General features: G+C 32.4%; 1 protein-coding gene across 1 annotated transcript in view; it reads right to left on the bottom strand.

Annotated features, from left to right (window-relative positions):
- Window positions 1–17,936, bottom strand: part of slo (calcium-activated potassium channel slo) — a 158,048-nt gene extending 140,112 nt beyond the window's left edge. Inside the window, exon 1 of the mRNA XM_077433937.1 lies at window positions 17,628–17,936. Coding sequence (XP_077290063.1) covers window positions 17,628–17,936 — 309 coding nt within the window. The remainder of the gene's footprint in view (window positions 1–17,627) is intronic.
- Between the last annotated feature and the right edge of the window lie 979 nt (window positions 17,937–18,915).

Here is an 18,915-nt window from a genome sequence, read left to right as displayed (position 1 = left end):
GTTACATGAAAAATGTTATTGATTGTGTTGTTTAAGATGTTTGTAATGTCTGACCATAGATTTTAGGTATTTTTTCGATTTACATGTGTACATATGTATGTAATAATTTTGTATTTAATATATAATTTATCAAGCTTTAATCCGTTTAGCACACTTTGGATCAATCTGTTAGGCGAGTGTGCATGATTAATTGAAATAAAATAAAATATTTAATATATTTTTTTGTATTTTTATATGTAAATGAATGTATATATTTAAAAACAAGTGTGAAAAGTTTGTGTTTTAGTATTTTTTTTACCCATTTGATTAAAAAACTGATATAATGCAAGTGTCTCAATTTTTTGAGCAGGGACTGTATTTAAATTACGCAATTAATCGTATGAAACGTTGATGATTTAGATTGCCGACTCAAAAGGGTCTATAAATGATATAATATTTAAAGTATTATATATTGTGAAGATTTGATAACAAATTTAACAAATAGTTTTTTGATCTTTTACTTATACAATCAATATCTTGTGATTTTGTGAACAATGAAAAGCATTTAAAAATAAACATACATATATTTTTATGATACATGGAAAGTAGCAAATATGATTAAAAACAAATAAAATGTTTTATAATGTGGTTTTAATTTAATTTATAATATATTGTTTCCAAAATAAGTATAATTGTTCTGAAAAATGTAATGATCTGAATTATTTATCACTTATTAAAAATATGAAGGCTTGATAGGTCGATCTGGAGATAAAAGATTCTGCTTCATCTTTTGTAGTATAAAATTTGGAGGAAAGTCATTTTTTTTAAGATCCTGATTTATAGAATATTTAATTTGAAATGGCAAGGCAAATTTATCAAAATTATATAATATTTATCACGTGATCGATTGAACTTCTGAATTTTAACGTAGCTCAAATCAAATGCGATAAAAATGATAAAATATCAAACATTTTATCTATCTTTGCTACGAGCACTTCAAATTTTTATTGAGTTATGTTGTACGTCTTCCAAAACTCAAATATACGTACGAAAAATGGAAAGGAAATGTACGTACATTTATTATATCTGAAAATTCAATTTTCCTCTATTCTGTGTTTTATGCTCGGCGTCTCTCATATCTTCCTTCAAAACATACAATATAATTTCAGATGAAAAAGTATTCTTACGTCGTCTTATATTACAACTAATCTTATAATACGTATATTACAAATTGAAGCATTGAAAGAAATAGGCTTGGTTTAGAATTGACTTCAATTGAAACAATAATGCTTAATTGGCCATTTTTTTTCATATATTTTTGTTTGTTAAACACCAATAGGTACGACACAGTAGTTCAAATTTTCTTTTGATTGCTCAAATTGAAATCTTCAATTGAAGAAACATAACAGTACAATCTAAAAAGAGGTTTATTTCAATTTAGCCACGTTTTAAAACTTGCTGAAATTGACACAATCAATTAAATATCCTATTTTAAGCAATGATGCATGATCAAAGTACGGATATATTGTATGCAGCTGTAATATCAATTGTCTCCAATAATTGTTTTAAATTGTTATATTTTCTTACTCAATTTATGCACATTAACCATTGAAGGACCGGGGTCAAGTAAGACCCCAGTATTTTTTAATCAAAATACAGATTTTCCCATTTGTATTGAACAAATGGGTACAATATATATCTTATTAATCATTTTATACATCAACATAAAAAAGTTTTAGTTCTATAGCATGTTTTTGACTATTTTGTATTAAAAAATAACGACAAGTATCAACATGCAAACGCCCATAGGTAAGGCCAATAGGCGACTGCATTACTCAATAGCCACGCGCCAAAAGTGACGAAAACAATGGCTTGCGAAAATATAGCTATCTCATTCTCTCGCATTGATTCATCAATTAACAAGAATATGCAAGTGAACAGTCAAAAACACGACTTATCGCTACCGCCTTTAAATCATACTTTGAAACGTAGAAATGTATACATGTATTTTTTTACGATGTACCTATTTTCTAAATCATACAAAATTTATTAAAATAAATGTATTGTAGTTCATTCTAGGAATACAAGAAATATAGGGTGTATAGCTTTGAAGACCACATAGTTATAACGAAAAATTTAAAAATTAGGGGCAATTGCATACCCCACTTCGGTGAGGGAGGGTAATGTTTTAATTATTATGAATAAATATCTCGTTTCAAATTGGACAAATTAAAATTGAAAATGTGACCCAATGCCAATGCCGAAAATAACGAAACGACTAATCTCATCCGTTTGACTATAAAAAAATATTTAAAAAAAATCTATTATTAACATAGCCGCGTGGTTCTTTCAGATGCATAAAAAATATATAGGAGTGTTTGATGTCAGAAATCTCTTAAACGAAATGTTGAAGCTCTCACGACGCAAATAGAGGTAGCCGTGATGTTTTCTTTTCTTTTTTTTTTTGTTCTATCTTCATCAAAAGATTGTAATCCATTCCTGAATCCATTTCGATGATCAAAAGGTAAAATGCGTTCTTTTGTTGCCGTTGTGCGATCCTTTCATTATCGGCAGAATCCATTTGGAAATTCAACGTTCGTTATCTATCGCCTTCAATACGCCCAAGGAATAAATTAAAAATGTATTTTAAATAAAGACCTTCTCCGAAGCGTGCAAAAATTCCCTTTGCGCATTTATTTATAATACATTCAACGTGTTATTATGATTGATATTCAAAAGGTGCTCGTGTCTAATGCCCAGGCCCCTTCGTATGTATGTATGAATGTACATATGTATATGGCGAATTAAGAACGGTGCAATAATGTGCATGCGTAACACATTGCAGTTTGCAAAATGCATGTTGCAAAGCGCAAACCGATCGTGATGAGCCTTGTGACGTGTCTGAAATAGTTGAATTTTAATTATTATCGTGGTTTCCGAGACGTTTTTAGTGCTGGGATATTTCAGCGTCATATATTAGTGTATATTATTCGCGACATAAAAATAATAAATTAAACATGTATAACGATGTGTTAAATTTAACAGGCGAGTGTAAAATGTTTATTTTTGTTTTACACTCGAACATTTCGAGAGTCGGAATCAAATACTTTTGATCTTATATTAAAGCTTTAGTTTCATATTTTTATGGAAAACCAAATGTATATGTAGGTCTGTTGAATTTAAATTAATCTAACTTATTTTAATCAAAAATGCACTATTAACAATATAAATCTTTACATTTGAAAAAAAAAAAAAAAAAAAAAAAAATATATATATATATATATATATATATATATATATATATATATATATATATTAAGAATGTATTAAGTTATAATGTTATTTATATATTTAGATAATGTTATCGAAAGACTTTATTAAGAGTATGTATGTGTTCTAAATTTTCAATATGTTACCATTTTGTATAATATAATAGAAATTAATTAAATATACTGTGTTCAAGTAAAGTAGTTATAAAAAAGCATTAGAAAAATGTTACAAAATACAATCTGAATCTGTCTTTTTAACATTCACCAATTATTATTTACCAATTATACAGATTATACAGCCATTTATCGTCCATTGCTGGATGAAGGCCTCTCTAATACGCTTCCATACGTCTCTGTTTTTATCTATTAACCCACACATTTTTCTAATTTTCCTTACAGCATTCCTTTCACCCTTTTACATTCTCTCGGGTAGCATTCCAGCACTTATTATGTCTACATTTCGTCCATTATTCTAGAAACGTGACCCACTCATTGCAATTTCAATCTCTTCACTCTCTCCACTATATCAACTATCCTTGTCGTATGTACTTCTAACCTACATATTCTATCCCTTATATTTATGCCAAGCATATAGCGTTCCATATTTACTTGAGTGAATTTTGGTCAATTTTATATCAATAAGTCATCACTGACAAAACACATTGATCAAAGATCTTTTTCTTCAAGAAAAGTGAAAATTTTTACTGAAAAATGAAGTATCAAATAGTAGTAGTTCAAGAGGAATATAAAAAACATCAAGATTTTGACTGATATTTATGTTATATCGATTTATGATTATGTTATATTTTATACAGGAATCTAAAATGTATTATAATATACATATATGTATAGTACTTATAGGTACATAAATAATTAATACAAAACAAAACTTGTATTGTTTCATTACACGTTCCTGTTTTACAACATATTTATATACATAAATAAATAAATTCATACATATGTATTTGATATATATTGGGATCAAGGCTCAAATTAAATTCCACACGTGTGTTATATAGCGTTAAAATTCGATTTCACAATCGATAAAAAAATTACAACGCGAACACAAAGTTTACATAACGATATTTGTCGTAGGGCTTCCATAATGCTGTTACGCCAAGATAATAACACTTCCAATAACATGTAAATTTCGAAACGTATACAAAATGAATATTGTAAATATATTTTGAATTATGTACGCTTCTAACGGCCTACTTCAATATAATAACAATATTACATCATAAACTACGAAGCGATGCAAAAATTGTCCAGATTTATCGTACGCGCGTGTATGTAGATGCTAAATATCGTCGACGGTTCAATATACCGTTTATAATATTGCGCACTATAAAAACAATCGCAAAGTGTAATACGATAGTTTAGTGTGCTCTGGTTAAAATTTTATCATCACAGTTACATATATGTTATTATTACATTATGTACGAGGGAACGTGTCGTTCGGGAAAGTAGACTTTAAGCTCGCGCTCGTTCCAAGAAAAACCGTTTTGTCTCTTTTCTACAGTAAAATGGTGCCAAAAAAATGTGGATTCATCTCGTACGATGATGCTAACGTGCCAAACGAAACACTTCAGCACGTGGTCTTTGTTTTCAGGCTGAAAAAGTCTTATCAAACACACACACACACTCGCATACGCGACAAATATCGTACGCGCAAACTCGTTATTGATCGTAAAACATATATATTTACATACACCACAGTAGTTTCAATTGGATTCGAAATTAAATAAAATACAATTTCACGGTATAAAGCGTTTAATTCGAATATAATAGCAGTATAAGGTTTACATGTAATCAAATGGCGATTATTTCATTATTCGATGTATTATAATCGACGTCGATCTGAAATCAAAACGAAAATTCGTGACTTTATTTTCCAAGCCGGTTTAAAATGTAATTTTAAATGATATTGATGGGCTTTTGAAAAACAATAGGCTCTTTTTGACGTGGATGGTGGGCGTATCTAAAAAGTAATCGTAATGTGTAGCAAATTGGATCCTTTTTCAGTTTTGAAAAAGCGCGCGATTTGTTCGGGGAAAAAGGCAACGCTTTTCCGAGCGTGGCGTTGAAAAAGAGGGCGCTTTTCTTCACGTGGCGGATGCGAGGATGTAATTATTTTTCCACTTGAATGGCGGAAAAACAACGCTCGGAAAAGCGCATTGAGACAAAGGACCCAGCAGAAAAGCGACCACGTACAGCACACATAAGACACTGGAAAGAGGCACGAAATGATACATCTTTGATATGAGACGAAACACTTTGATACTAGATGTAACAATCATCATCCATTCTATGACATTTTTATACAAAATTTTATATAAATGTGCAATTTTGAATGTGAGGAAACTTAAGAATCATAGAAGTATGTTGGATATTAGAAATAAATATTAAATTAAGCACTTTAAAATTTGTATATAAGGTATTACCTATGTAAATATGCAGATATGCATAATCATAAAACTAGAAATGGGAATAATTTAATTATAGGTGGAGTTAAGAAAGCAAGAACTGCAGAAAGTGTTTTCCACAGAGATGCTCAAATCTATAATGCCCTTCCCGAGAGCATTAGAAGTGCTAATAACATTGGTGCTTTCTTGAAAGGTGTTAATGGATACCTCTGCGGAAGATGATGTAATTATATAAGTTTAATAAATGCAATGTTTGGCATTATATAATACTAGTGAATAGCCCGATGAAATATCATCGCATGGGTATAAAATTATTATATACTCGTATAAAACTAAAAAAAAAATCCATAACCGGAACCGTTATTTTCGTAGACTCTCATAGATAGTTTTCGATTCTTTATTTGTAATAATTTTCAATTCTTAAAGTTAACGTTAACAAAATGTTAATTAAAGTTTTAAGTTAATTAAACAAAATGTAATATTTTCCGATTATACACAAACGGTCATTGACCTCGTAACGTTGAATATTATTATTACACATAACAAATTACGTGCATATACATATGATGTGTATTTACAACACGTATTCTGGATCGAGGATATGGCGTCCGGCGCGGGCTCGTGAAGCACATCGCTTTGGATCGGAGGGTCCGAGGTTCGATTCCCGGCGCCCGCGGTGAATGAAATTAATTTTTTTCTCGAATATCGTCAAAATATAAATAATTTAAATTTAAATTTAAATTTAAATTTAATTAAAAATAAATCTATAAAAAAAATGGTTCAAAACCTCGCTAAATGAAATTATTAAAATTACGTATTTTTATATGGCGAGAAGGAATATTTCAATTAATGTTTAAAAAAAAAAGGCGAAATGAAGAATTGGATTTGGCGTGATGCACGTGACCATTAGCTCAATTTAGACTATATTCCGGCTATTTAGGGTGATTGGTTCGAGTCGCGACAAAGTCGTCTCGTCGAAAAATGAATTTATCGATTTTTATCGATTCGTTCATTATGTTCGGCGAGAGTTAGGACACAAACACACACACACACACAGATTACCGTCTTTATATATATGATTATGTTATGGTTGCTAATTATAGTTTTGTATATTATAGTTATAATTTTAGTTGTTACTTTTGTTATATATTCATTAGAATTCATTCACTACCTTCAAGAAGAATTATTGCCATTTCTTTGTACTATTAAAGGGAAGAATTGACAACCCTTCGATTTTATTGGAATTTAAATTTTCGGTGCCTGAATGTGGTAGAGCTTTGCGTCATCATTTACTTTTCCAACCTATTCCTGCGAAAACGTCTGCTTTCAATAACTCGTCTCTTGTAAAGGCTTTCCAGTTCCTCAATGTGATAGATGAACATTTGGATAATAATAAGCTGTTCATGAGATTCAAAACGAGTCTATTTGAATAAGATATATTTATTTATATATTTACTTAGCTATCAAGCTAATTTAAAAATACATCTTAAATACTTAACTCTAAAATTTATAATTAACTTATATGTACTGTACGTCACAGAGGTGTCTCTTCGCACCTCGCAAGAATGCATCCATGGTCTTAGCAGACCTGATGCACTCAGGGAGGGCATTAAACATGAGCACACCCCTGTGAAAAACACCCCAAGCTGTCTTATTTTTTCTAACTCTACTTACAACTAGTTTGTCCTTATTTATAGTATAAAAACTATGATTGATTGGAATTTTTTTTTTTTGTAAGACTGCTGTGACACTTTGGGGCAACCTGTCAGGTCACATTGGTCATATTATTGTTATTATTATTATTATAAAAATAATAAATAAATAAATAAAAAAAATCCATTACGTAAACTACCTATAAAAATAAATTGCAATTCATGCAATTCTACAACATATTAGAAATTGGTAAATAAATTACGTATAGATATTTAATAATGTATATATTATGATAATATCATACGATTAAGCTTATTATGTATCCGTTCAATTACGTAGTACTAAGCGAACGGAATTCACGGGGGAAAACTCGGAAAAATCGACTCAACGTGGGTGTATCGTCGTTCGTATAATTAAATTAACATACACTACGACGAGATCGCGTCATGAATCATATTTTGGCTCGTATTGGCCGGCGTCTCGACGCTGACTTGGCCCACTTTTTTTTATTGCCTCGTGTAGTGTTTTTCCCGAAATTGACGCGATAGTAATTGACATTATGCAAGACGCGAAAACTTCATTGTTTTCAGATCAATACGAGAGCGGAACTTCCAAATTCTCGGAAGCTCGATTTCGTGTACTAGAGAGAGCTTTCACGTCACAGAGTGTGCAACATTACGCATGCGCTTGCTCTCGTCAAAAAGCTCTATATATATATATATATATATATATATATATATATATATATATATATATATATATATATATATATAAATATATATATATATATATATATATATATATATATATATATGTATATATGTATGTACCTACATACGTTTGGCGATTCGATTTACGCGAAATCGTGCTAAAAATGCATTGCAGAGTCGTTTGAATGACGACGATCGAGTGCAATACACGTTTATATATATCGAAATGGCAAATGCGATCTAAGACCCAATTAATTTAATAGCGAGATGTTTGCAAAACGGAAGTTACAAATTTGTGAATTGACTCATTCAATATGCAGAAGTGCTTTACTTGAGTTATTTATTTAAATAATATACATAGGTATGTATTAACCAGCAGCGTGGTCTAGTGGTGAGTATTGAATTATTTCGTGCTTGATTGTTTTTCGAGTATTGTTGTTGACCGATCGTTTCTAATCAGAATTTGCCAATTTTTCTGATTTTCATTGAAATGGTTCCTATAAAATTGGCTATTCCTTCCCTATTTTCTGCTGCAAACCTTGTGCTATTGTAATATCTCAGGTTTCGCCAGATTTCTAACCATAGATGTCTCTATGGTTGTTTATCGAATGTAAAAATTCGTATTGTTACATGAAAAATGTTATTAATCGTATTTATACGATGCTTGTAATATCTGACCATAGATGTCAGGTATTGTTTCGATTTACACGTGTATGTATGTAATAATTATGTATTTAGATGTCTCGTTAAATATGAGTTTTCAATGTCTTGTAATAAAATAGCCATTGTGACAGGAGCTAATCTGTAATGTCACTATGGCGAAATTGTAAAAAATAAATAAATATGAACCCACTAGTAGCTGTTGGCCAGACCTTGGTTTGTGACCCCAGGTCGATCGTTTCCTATAAGAGTTTGCCAATTTTTCTGATTTTCATTGAAACGGTTCTTGTAAATTGGCATTTCCTTTCCAATCGCTCTTGCAAATCTCAAGTTATTCAACGTCTTGAGGTTCGTCAATATCATTAATAAAATTTTGTAAAAATTTCTCCATTGATGTCACTTTGGATGATGTTTGTATGAATTCGCATTATATAAAATGCTTGTATTGTTTGAATAATTGTATTGTATCTGTATTAGTCCACTCGTCGCTTTGGAGCGAGTACATGTTCGATTGAAATAAAATAAAATATATCATCATTTACAACAATTTGCCATCTGCTGATAGACGAAAGCCACTTCAACACGCTTCCATTCATCACGCTTCCATGTTTTGAGCGACTTTTACCATCTAAATACACACATTTTTTTATAGAAATATATTTATAGTCCTTTTACATTCGCTCAGGTACCATTTGAGCATTTTTTTCGTCCATTTATCTAGCTTCATGACCCTTCCGTTGCTAATTCAATTTCTTTACTCTCACAATTACATCAACCACCTTTGTCATACTTATCACCCACGTATTCCTTTTTCTATATCTTCTCGTTATGTAAAAAATATAACGTTTCATGCTCCTTTGAATGTACTGGACCTTATGTAGCATTCTTATGTTCAATGTCTAAGTTTCGCAACCATACGTCATTACTGGCATTGATCGAATTTCTTTTTCTTTAGGCACAGTGGTATTTTAGATTTAAAAGCGCCATTCATTTGATCATAAAATAATGATTTTATTAAATGTCTTAATGCAGTGTCTCGTGTCAAGATTATACTATAGTTAATTTAATAGTTGAATTAACAGAAGTTACTTTGAACGAGCTACGGACTCTAGCTCTTCAACGAAAATTGATTTTTTAGTAATGAAAGAAAAAGTATCTCATTTAATAGTATAGTGAATTTTGTATTGGAATGTTAAAAAATGCACCACAGAAAAAAATTTGATTACAGATCATAAAATAAATCATTTTGTGGTCTACAATTAAGCAAAGCATTGTTACTTTTTTTTTAATAAAACGCAATTAGCCATAAAAAATTCCCCCTAAATACCGCCGGAGAAATAAAATACCTCAAAAATGAATGTAGAATGAATCACCATTAAATTTGAATGCCATTACCTTGAAAAGTCGACATCACCCCCTAATATAATATAATACTGAGGACCTGGAGTGGAATAGAACTGACCTTTCGTATTGTGTAGTACAATAGAACCGATATATCATTGTGAGTCTACTAAAGTGCTTAACCCTAAATCTCCAGGTCAAATCGATACAATTAAATGTTGCATTTTATGAAAGGCGCGCCGTGCTATATATAAACGCATATGTTTTCGGCGTATTTCTAAATATAAAATTATATATTCATTCAAAATTTGAGCTTCACATAAATGTGTCAATGCGGCGGCATTAGTTTACGGATGTAGTAAGTTCAACGCTTTTTGTAACACTCTGTTGCATTTTTAATAAGATTGATTGAAAGCTATTAAAGTATATAATTTATTATAATTCAGTCTAAATTATTATACACATCATTTTCAATTTTGAATAAATGCAACGCAAAAATTTTATATGTATAATTCAATTATCTCGCATAGTTACTTTGAAATATAAGTAGATCTATTTAGCTTTGAAATAATGTTATAAATTGAATCATCAAGGGGAAGATTAGAAGTAGAACGGTTTAGTCACATCATAATGTGTAAAATCACATTGATACTAACAAAATTAGATAAAGTGAGTACTACGTAGACGTAAAGTAAAATAATCGATGTAACTATTAGGATGATAATCAAGCTTTTATCCAAACAATAAAAAAAAAATTACGTCGTGTCTATAAGAATTTCAGTAACCGATACTAAGTTTTGGCTCGATAGGACTAACGGTGTTCAAAAAATCCCCAAAATACACAGACACACACACACACATTTTTTCTAGATCATGAAAACGTGATCAGTAATCGATTCTGAGTTCAAATCAGTCAAAATCTCGAGTTCGAATTTTCGCATGATCACAAAACTTCATCTATTGTTACTACGTACATAGATAAAGTAATAAAACTACCAAAAATGTTAGGTAGAACCAATGGGTTTGGATTACAACGAGCAAATGAGGTCAAATATTTAGATGAAATCATCTAAACGTTTAAAATTAATGGAATTTTGCGTACGAAAAATGTATCGCGAGTAATATGAGGTCACGATATGGATTATCACGATATTCCATCATAGCCAGCAGTATTGCTTAATGGTAGCGTGTATGTTTAGCACTAAGTGATCGATCCGCCATACTGCTGGTTAGATTTGGGGATATTTGTGACTTCAAATCGATCGTTTCTTATCAGAGTTTGCCAATTTTATCTGATCATTGTTGAAACGGTTCCTCAAAATTGGCAAAAAATCATCTTTTCTGATGTCACAAATCTTCTGTATTTATTGTGTGTATAATTTGTAAAAATTATGTACAAAATCTAAATCCATAAATGTCTCAATGGATTAATTCTGTAATTAATTAATTAATTAATTGTTATTTCGTGTTCTTCAACTTCTGGAAATACAGTGATTTATGTAATAATAAAAAATTCTACATTGTTTGTAATTAATTGTCCAGGAAGGCACATTGGGGTCTTCCTGTCAAGCCTTCCTGGTATATATCTATGTAAAAATAAATAAAAAATTGAGGCCGTGAAAACTACTAATCAGACTATAAAGAGCACTACTAGGTTTGTTGAGGTCGAGCCTAATGGGCTGAAAACAATCAATGGCGACTTTCCCTCCACAGACAAAACAAAACTGCTGAAAACACAAAGTGGAGCTTTGCATCGCGACGGGTTAATGGGGTCAAACAGATGAAACCATCTAAGCGTGTGAAAATAATACACTTTTTCATACAAAACACGCCATTTGAAGCTTTAAGCAGAATCGATATGCGTATGTATAGTAGTGCCATGCGGTGGGTCGCGACAGGTTAATAAGATAAAAAAAAGCGAACTATGTATGTATGTATTTAAAGCACCGATGAAGCTCAACGCTACAAATCTTAAAATATAACTTGGTTTTTTTTTTGGGAATGTGTCGTATAAAATAAGATTTTTTTTTCTTTCCACAGACAAAAAATACCGAAAATACTGTCGGTGTGTGGTATAATTACACTGATCATACGTCCTTTATTTAAGAGGACAGTCCTTTATTTCGCCTTTAGATTTATTTATCTTCTAAAATTGCCCTTTTGTCCTTTATTTTATAATAACGACTATCACTAAAAAATGAACGCCGAAATATTTAAAGCTGCAATTCATAAATTTTATCTAACCTGTATAGATAACGCTGGGCACAAAAAAACATGAAACATATGACAATGATTTTTGCTGGTTTCTTTGTGTTTATGAGATACGAGTCTTTAACTTAAAATCTCCAGTTTTCCAATGCCAAAAGTGAATATTGGCATAAATAGTCAAATATTTGTCCTACTGGTTGTTATTTCATCATCATACGTCCATACATCCTTTATTTAAGAGAACAGTATTTTATTTCACCTTTAGATTTATTTATTTTCTATGATTGACCTTTTGTCCTTTATTTTATAATAACTACTATCACTAAAATATTAACGATAACAAGGAGATGATTTTTGTTGGTTTCTTTGTGTTTATGAGATACGAGTCTTTAACTTAAAATATCTATTGCTATGCCAAAAGTGAGTATTGGCATCAATAGTCAAATGTTTTTCCTACTGATTGTGATTTTTTAATGCTTTAAAATACTTATAATTGATGATCTAGCGAATTTTAAAAGTCAAAAATATACTTTTTCTCTCACATACATATTTTCCGTGGCGTAATGAGCTTATCAACGCTAAGTTTTCACTTCACTAAATTTACTTAGGTATAAGGATTGGTTTTCTATATCAATATTTTTTTAACTAAACGTACGTATTCGGTAAATATCTTTTACATTTCAATAATGTGTAATAAATATGATTGCTTAAAGTTTTAAATTTTATATGAACATCATGAAAAAAATCTTCAATTGTTTTTTTATTAAATTTATTTGAATTGAAAAAATATGTAATTTTCCTATCTTTGTCTTTTTCTCATGCTTAGGTCAAACTGAGGAAATGCCTAATATTTTGCAAATTCGTTACACCAAAATGCTTACACTTTATTAGTTTTATTATGTACGTATATGCTACTGTTGCTACCCGGCTTAGCTCGGTTCCACTTTTGACGATCTCTTCCGTTTTAGCACGGATATAATAAATGATATAGTAACTTGAAATGGAAATGCAGTCGACTCGTAGTAGTAATAATACCTTCAAGCCATTAAAACTTCTTAAAAATTTATTTGAATCGAAAAAGGCTAATATTATTTAACGACCGAGCAATCACAAACGTTTTTGACCAATCCAGCCAATCAGAAACGAATTACATACGCCGCTTCAGTTTTATATATAAGATAAGAATTGTAAATAGGTTTTTCAGCTCTTTTTCCTATTACGCTCTACATTAACATTAGAATACTATAATACTATGATTACTAACAAAATTAAATTAAAATTGTAAAATAGAAAATGATCAGTGGATCAGTAGCTATTAAAATAGTATTGTAAACATAATTTAGTGATAATAAAAAGCATTTAAAAATCAAAATCAAATATATAAGATAAATAAATAATAAATGTTATCAGAGTTTTTTTAAGTTATAAAATGATTCTTTAGATGTAATTTATTTTCTCCGAAAAAATATGGTCAAGGTGGAGTATAATACATACTGTATGATTAGGCTTGCCAGGTGTCCCGATTGATCGGGATTGTCACCGGTTTTAAACCTCGTGTCCCAGTGTCCCGAACGAAAGTTTCGGGACGCCCAAAAGTCCCAGTTTTCAAATTTTTCTATTATGCATAAATATTTTCAAAGGGACAAATTGATGGATTTAATAAAGAAGCAGCAAAGATTTATGAAACATTGACAGATTATTTGAACCAATGGACAATATCATTAAAAATATTCCTGGATGAGCTTGGAAAAGTACCAGAATGGTCAGATATTGAAAAAAACAGTCGAATATTTAAGTACGAAAAATATTGTAACAAATGACACATATTTTCTTAATCAATTTGTTGCATTAAAAATATATGAAAAAGATAATTGCAACCTCTAAATTGGAGTAGAAAAATACCGGCGGAAAATGGTTAGTTGGAAATAGAATGGAATTTCCCGAACAATATGAAGATTTATATAAATAATACATGTGCGAGTATATTTTTTCCATACCAGGGAATTATATATAGCAACGTGGAGAGAATATTCTTTTTAATGAAGATTCAATGGACTGATGAAAGTAATAGACTTTCTATAGATGTAGTAAAAAGTATTCTACAATGCATTGAAAATTATGATTTCAACTGTTGCCAAATGTATGATTATGTACTAAAAATTTTATAAAATATAGTGTGAAAAAGAAATAGTTATAGGCGTTTAAACAATTAAAATCTGACATAGGGAGAGGGTGGCAGAAACACAAATAATTACGCCAACTTACCATTAGACGTGAAGAAGATCGAAATTGTAGCATTTTTTAAACGTGTCTATTACGATGATTTTTCACCATCGTCCTGGCCATTCCACATACATATATTGATGATCAAACCGAGCAAAATGACAAAGTTTGAAAACGATCGAAAGAGTGTGGATACAAAACCCAAATTTAATCAGACGAAAAAGCGAAAGCAACCTGATACGAGACTTGTAAAAAATAAAGTAGTCTTGCAGAAGGTTAAATCTAATGAAAAATATACAATTTTTTAATATTTAAAAAAATATTCCTATGTCTATATTTGACTGTTCTTGTTCCAATTAATAAATATTTGTTGATTTTATTTTCTTATGTAAAACTAAACAGTCTAAGTACATAATATAGTTACTGCGGGAGTTTACTTATTAATTCAATTCAGAAAAATTGTTCTATTGAAATTTTACTAATCTTAATAAGATTGACAATATTAGTGCTAATATAGAATATGACCGGGAGAGAGTCAATGGGTTGTTGTTGGACTGTTTTTAAAAATTGTTATGCATGGGCATTTGATCCTTATCCTTATCCGGTTCCGTATCCTCACTCAAATGCCCATTTGAGTTGTACATAGTCACCAAATATTAAGAGGGCTGTACACACGAAACCTTAATTTTGTTACCGTTCCTTTCTTCGATATATATATTGAGTGTATGTATATATTGAGTGAATGCGACAATATATATCAATATATATATATATATATTGAGTGAATGCGACAGTTGCGCTTCGACCAGATAAAACGTGTTTTAAATTGACAAAATCGAGGTTTCGTATTCCACTATTTTCTCCTCCAAAACTGGACCAATTTTTAAAAAAATTTCATCATCGGTATGAGAAAGATATTTTCTGTGCATCTATCGGCGTATTTTTTTTTAAATCGACCGTTAAATAACCACGCTAGACTCTTTTCGTGGGTGTAAAAAAGAGGCGATTTTATAGATGTTTGGCGGCTCCTAGCTCCTATAAAAAATAATTAATCAAAAAAATAAAACAATAGATGCACCCCAATGGTGGATATCTATAGCATATTAAAAAATAATTTCTCTAGTGCCATAATTGAGGAAGGGAGAAGTGTAATACGTTTGTATGGACAAGGCACTGGTGTCCAGCCCTCTTAAAGGGTGATAAGAAACTGTAAATTTTATGAAGCTCATTTATGTCAGTAAGCTTCTTGTTAAATTGATTCAATATTTTTTGTTTTCAAAGGAATTAGGCTATTTTTTTTTTTGAAGAGAGGTCGCATTATTATCCTTTCTCTCAATTAAATATGTTCTTATTTCATGCAATAACTCTCCCAAGTCTAACAAAAACATATCCATATGCTCAACCACCTTATCTTAACTTCTTCCAAAATAATTAAAAAAATATTCTTCTTCAAAACACTTTAAATCTAATAGAATTAATTATATTTTATTGTAAAATATGGAAATCTTAAGCTCACAATATTTGGTATACAAAATTTCATATGAAATATAAGCAAATACTTTTATATCAAAGTACCTGCGCCGACTACACCAATGGATATAATCTTAGAGATAATTTTAACTATAAATTTAATATTGTTGATTTCTTCAAGTGGGGGGGGGGTCCCGCTTTGACTTGGAAGAACGATACAAGGTGGAGGTTTGCTTCGCGAGGGGTTAACGAGGTCAAACGAACCCAAAAGTGATATAGTGAGTGTATGTATTTATTTAATTTATTTTATTAATTGAAAAATCAACAGACAGGATGTACATAGATATGTATAAAAAAACAAATAGTAAATAAATAATATATGTAACATCCGAGTCCAATAACAGATTTTTACATAAATGAAAAAGATAAATATAAGGAAAACAAATTAAAAAGTAAATAATAAAGGCATGACAAAATATGTAGAACAATGCATAATTAAACTATAGTATTAAAATATTTGGAAAAGGTTATAAAATAGAATATAAGAAGAAATTCAAATTTACAAATAATAAAATAATAAAATTATATCGCGCGCTCATATTACCATTATTAACCTATGCTTCACCTGTATGGAATAACGCCTCGAATACTAACCTTTCCAAGCTCCAAGTAATACAAAATAAATCCCTTAAAATAATTTATAATACACCCATATATACTAACCTGAAAAAACTGCATGCTTTATATAATATTCCGTTTGTTACAGACATTACTAACAAACTAACCAGTAGATTCTATGAAAGAATCACTAATAACCATACTAACACACTTGTGAAGAGTCTCGGTGATTACAACAAAATGTCTATACCCTTCAGGTATAAACACAGATTACCTAAACACAATCTGCTTTAGGTCATCGACTTTAGATAGTCTTTAATTAATATTATGTATTAGATGTATTATGAACATTTATAAGGATTGTAAATAGGTTTTTGAGCTCTTTTTCCTATTATGCTTTAGATTAACATTAGAATAATATAATACTGTGATTACTAACCAAATTAATTTAAAATTGTAAAATAGAAAATGATCAATAGATCAGTAGCTATTAAAATAGATATAAGATGTATTGTGAACATAATTTCGTAATAATAAATAGCATTTAAAAATCAATCAAATCAAATTTACAAATATAAAACAAATGAAAAATCTAAATACAAAATAAACAAATGAAAAGGAAAAGAAAGCTATAATATGATCAAATAGCACATTACATAACTAAACTAAAGTATAAAAATATTGGAAATATTGTTAAAATAGAATAGGAGACGAAATGAATCAATCGGTCAAGATTCTCTTGATGTTAGACCTGAATTGATGTAGGGAAATACCAAATAGATCAACCTCATTCAGCTCTCCGTTAAACAGACGATAAACGCGCTGCAGATAACAATATTTTAGGGAATTACATAGTATTGAAAGGATCAAGCGAAAAGAGTGCAACGCGTCTAGAGTACCGAACTGGGATTCTGAAATTAACCTTATTCAGTAAATCAGAACAATCAAAGAAACCATTTATGAGCTTAAAGAAGAATGTCGTCGCCTGACAGAAAGATTGTTAAAAGAAAGGATTTTTAAAATGTCGGAAACAGTAGAATGGGTATATAGTAGTATGTGGGTATATTTACCAGAATCCGTCCCGTGGTGGTCTGTCCAGATATGAGTTCTCCGGCCCAGTCCTTGGCCTCTGTCATGAAGGTGCCCTCGAACTCCTGCTTGCCCCGGGCGGCCTTCTGCTCCTTCTGCTTGGGGTCATTTGGCGAGAACTCGGGCTCTTTGCGACAGCAAAAGAACGTGACGATCCGCCACGCCAGCACCACTGCCAGTCCGCACAGGAACGTGAATATGGACGAGAGCAGGAAACACCACCATTTTCGCACTTTCAGGCATTCGTCTATGGGGGTCGGCTCGGTGGCCGCTTCCTCGCATGACGCCATTCCCCGGGGGACATTCACGCGCCGCGCTCCAAACCCTCAGGCCCCATGAGCCGCCGCCCTCGGTGTCAAAGCCGCCCCCAAAAGAGAGAACGAACCCCAACCCCCCCGCCCACCCGGTCGATAGGCGGGCGGTGCGCGCGCGCCCCGCAACACCCCACACACACACACACACACTCGCACACACCTCCCTCAAACAGAATCCTCCCACCGCCACCCACTGTTACAACCCCACCCACCACCACCCCCCTCACGCACACGCCCTACTCCGTTCGCGCCAAATCGATGAAGCGGCCGTTAGCATAATTGAAGCGCGGCGGCGACGTCACCGACTCCTCTGCAAACTACCAACCGGGCCGCCCACTCTCCACCCACCACCACCCCTCCGCGACAGCCGGTCCGTTCTCGTCCCGATTGACCCGGGTTGCGCCGGGTGTTCGCCGCTCTGTCGGCGAGCGTCGCGTGCGGCGGCCCGCGCAACAATAACACCGGACTCGCCTCGCCACTCGCCACTCACCACGGCTCGGGCCCGCACAAACGACTCTGCGCACACAAGACCCACCCACCCACCCACCCACCCACTCACTCACCCACCTCCTACCACCCACCCACCCACTTCCAGATCCGCCCAACGGCCCGATCTAGCGGCCGCATATCGACCCGGAGCCTACATCCGCGCGCACCTGCCGCGATTGATGCCGCCACCATTCACGTGCAACCGACCCTCCACCTCCACCCTCCACCCTCCCCTCGGCACACATTCATGTTTCAGCTGAAAGCCATTCGCACTAATGCCACCGGTCCAATCTCGGCCAGAATCTGATGTAATGCGTGTAACGGGGTGGCGGGGTGGGCAGTGTTGCAACCGAGCGCTCGAAATGCCTTGCCGAAGTTCTGTCCGGCTACAGGTCGGCTAACCTACATATAACCAGCAGCATAGCTCGGACGTTAAGCTTCTGCTTACCGTCAAGAAGGTGCCGGG

The sequence above is a fragment of the Arctopsyche grandis genome, chromosome 6 (genome assembly GCF_051622035.1).
Source record: "Arctopsyche grandis isolate Sample6627 chromosome 6, ASM5162203v2, whole genome shotgun sequence".
Lineage (NCBI taxonomy): Eukaryota > Metazoa > Arthropoda > Insecta > Trichoptera > Hydropsychidae > Arctopsyche > Arctopsyche grandis.
The sequence above is the reverse complement of the archived record's forward strand: the minus strand, read 5'-3'. Positions and strand labels throughout refer to the sequence as shown.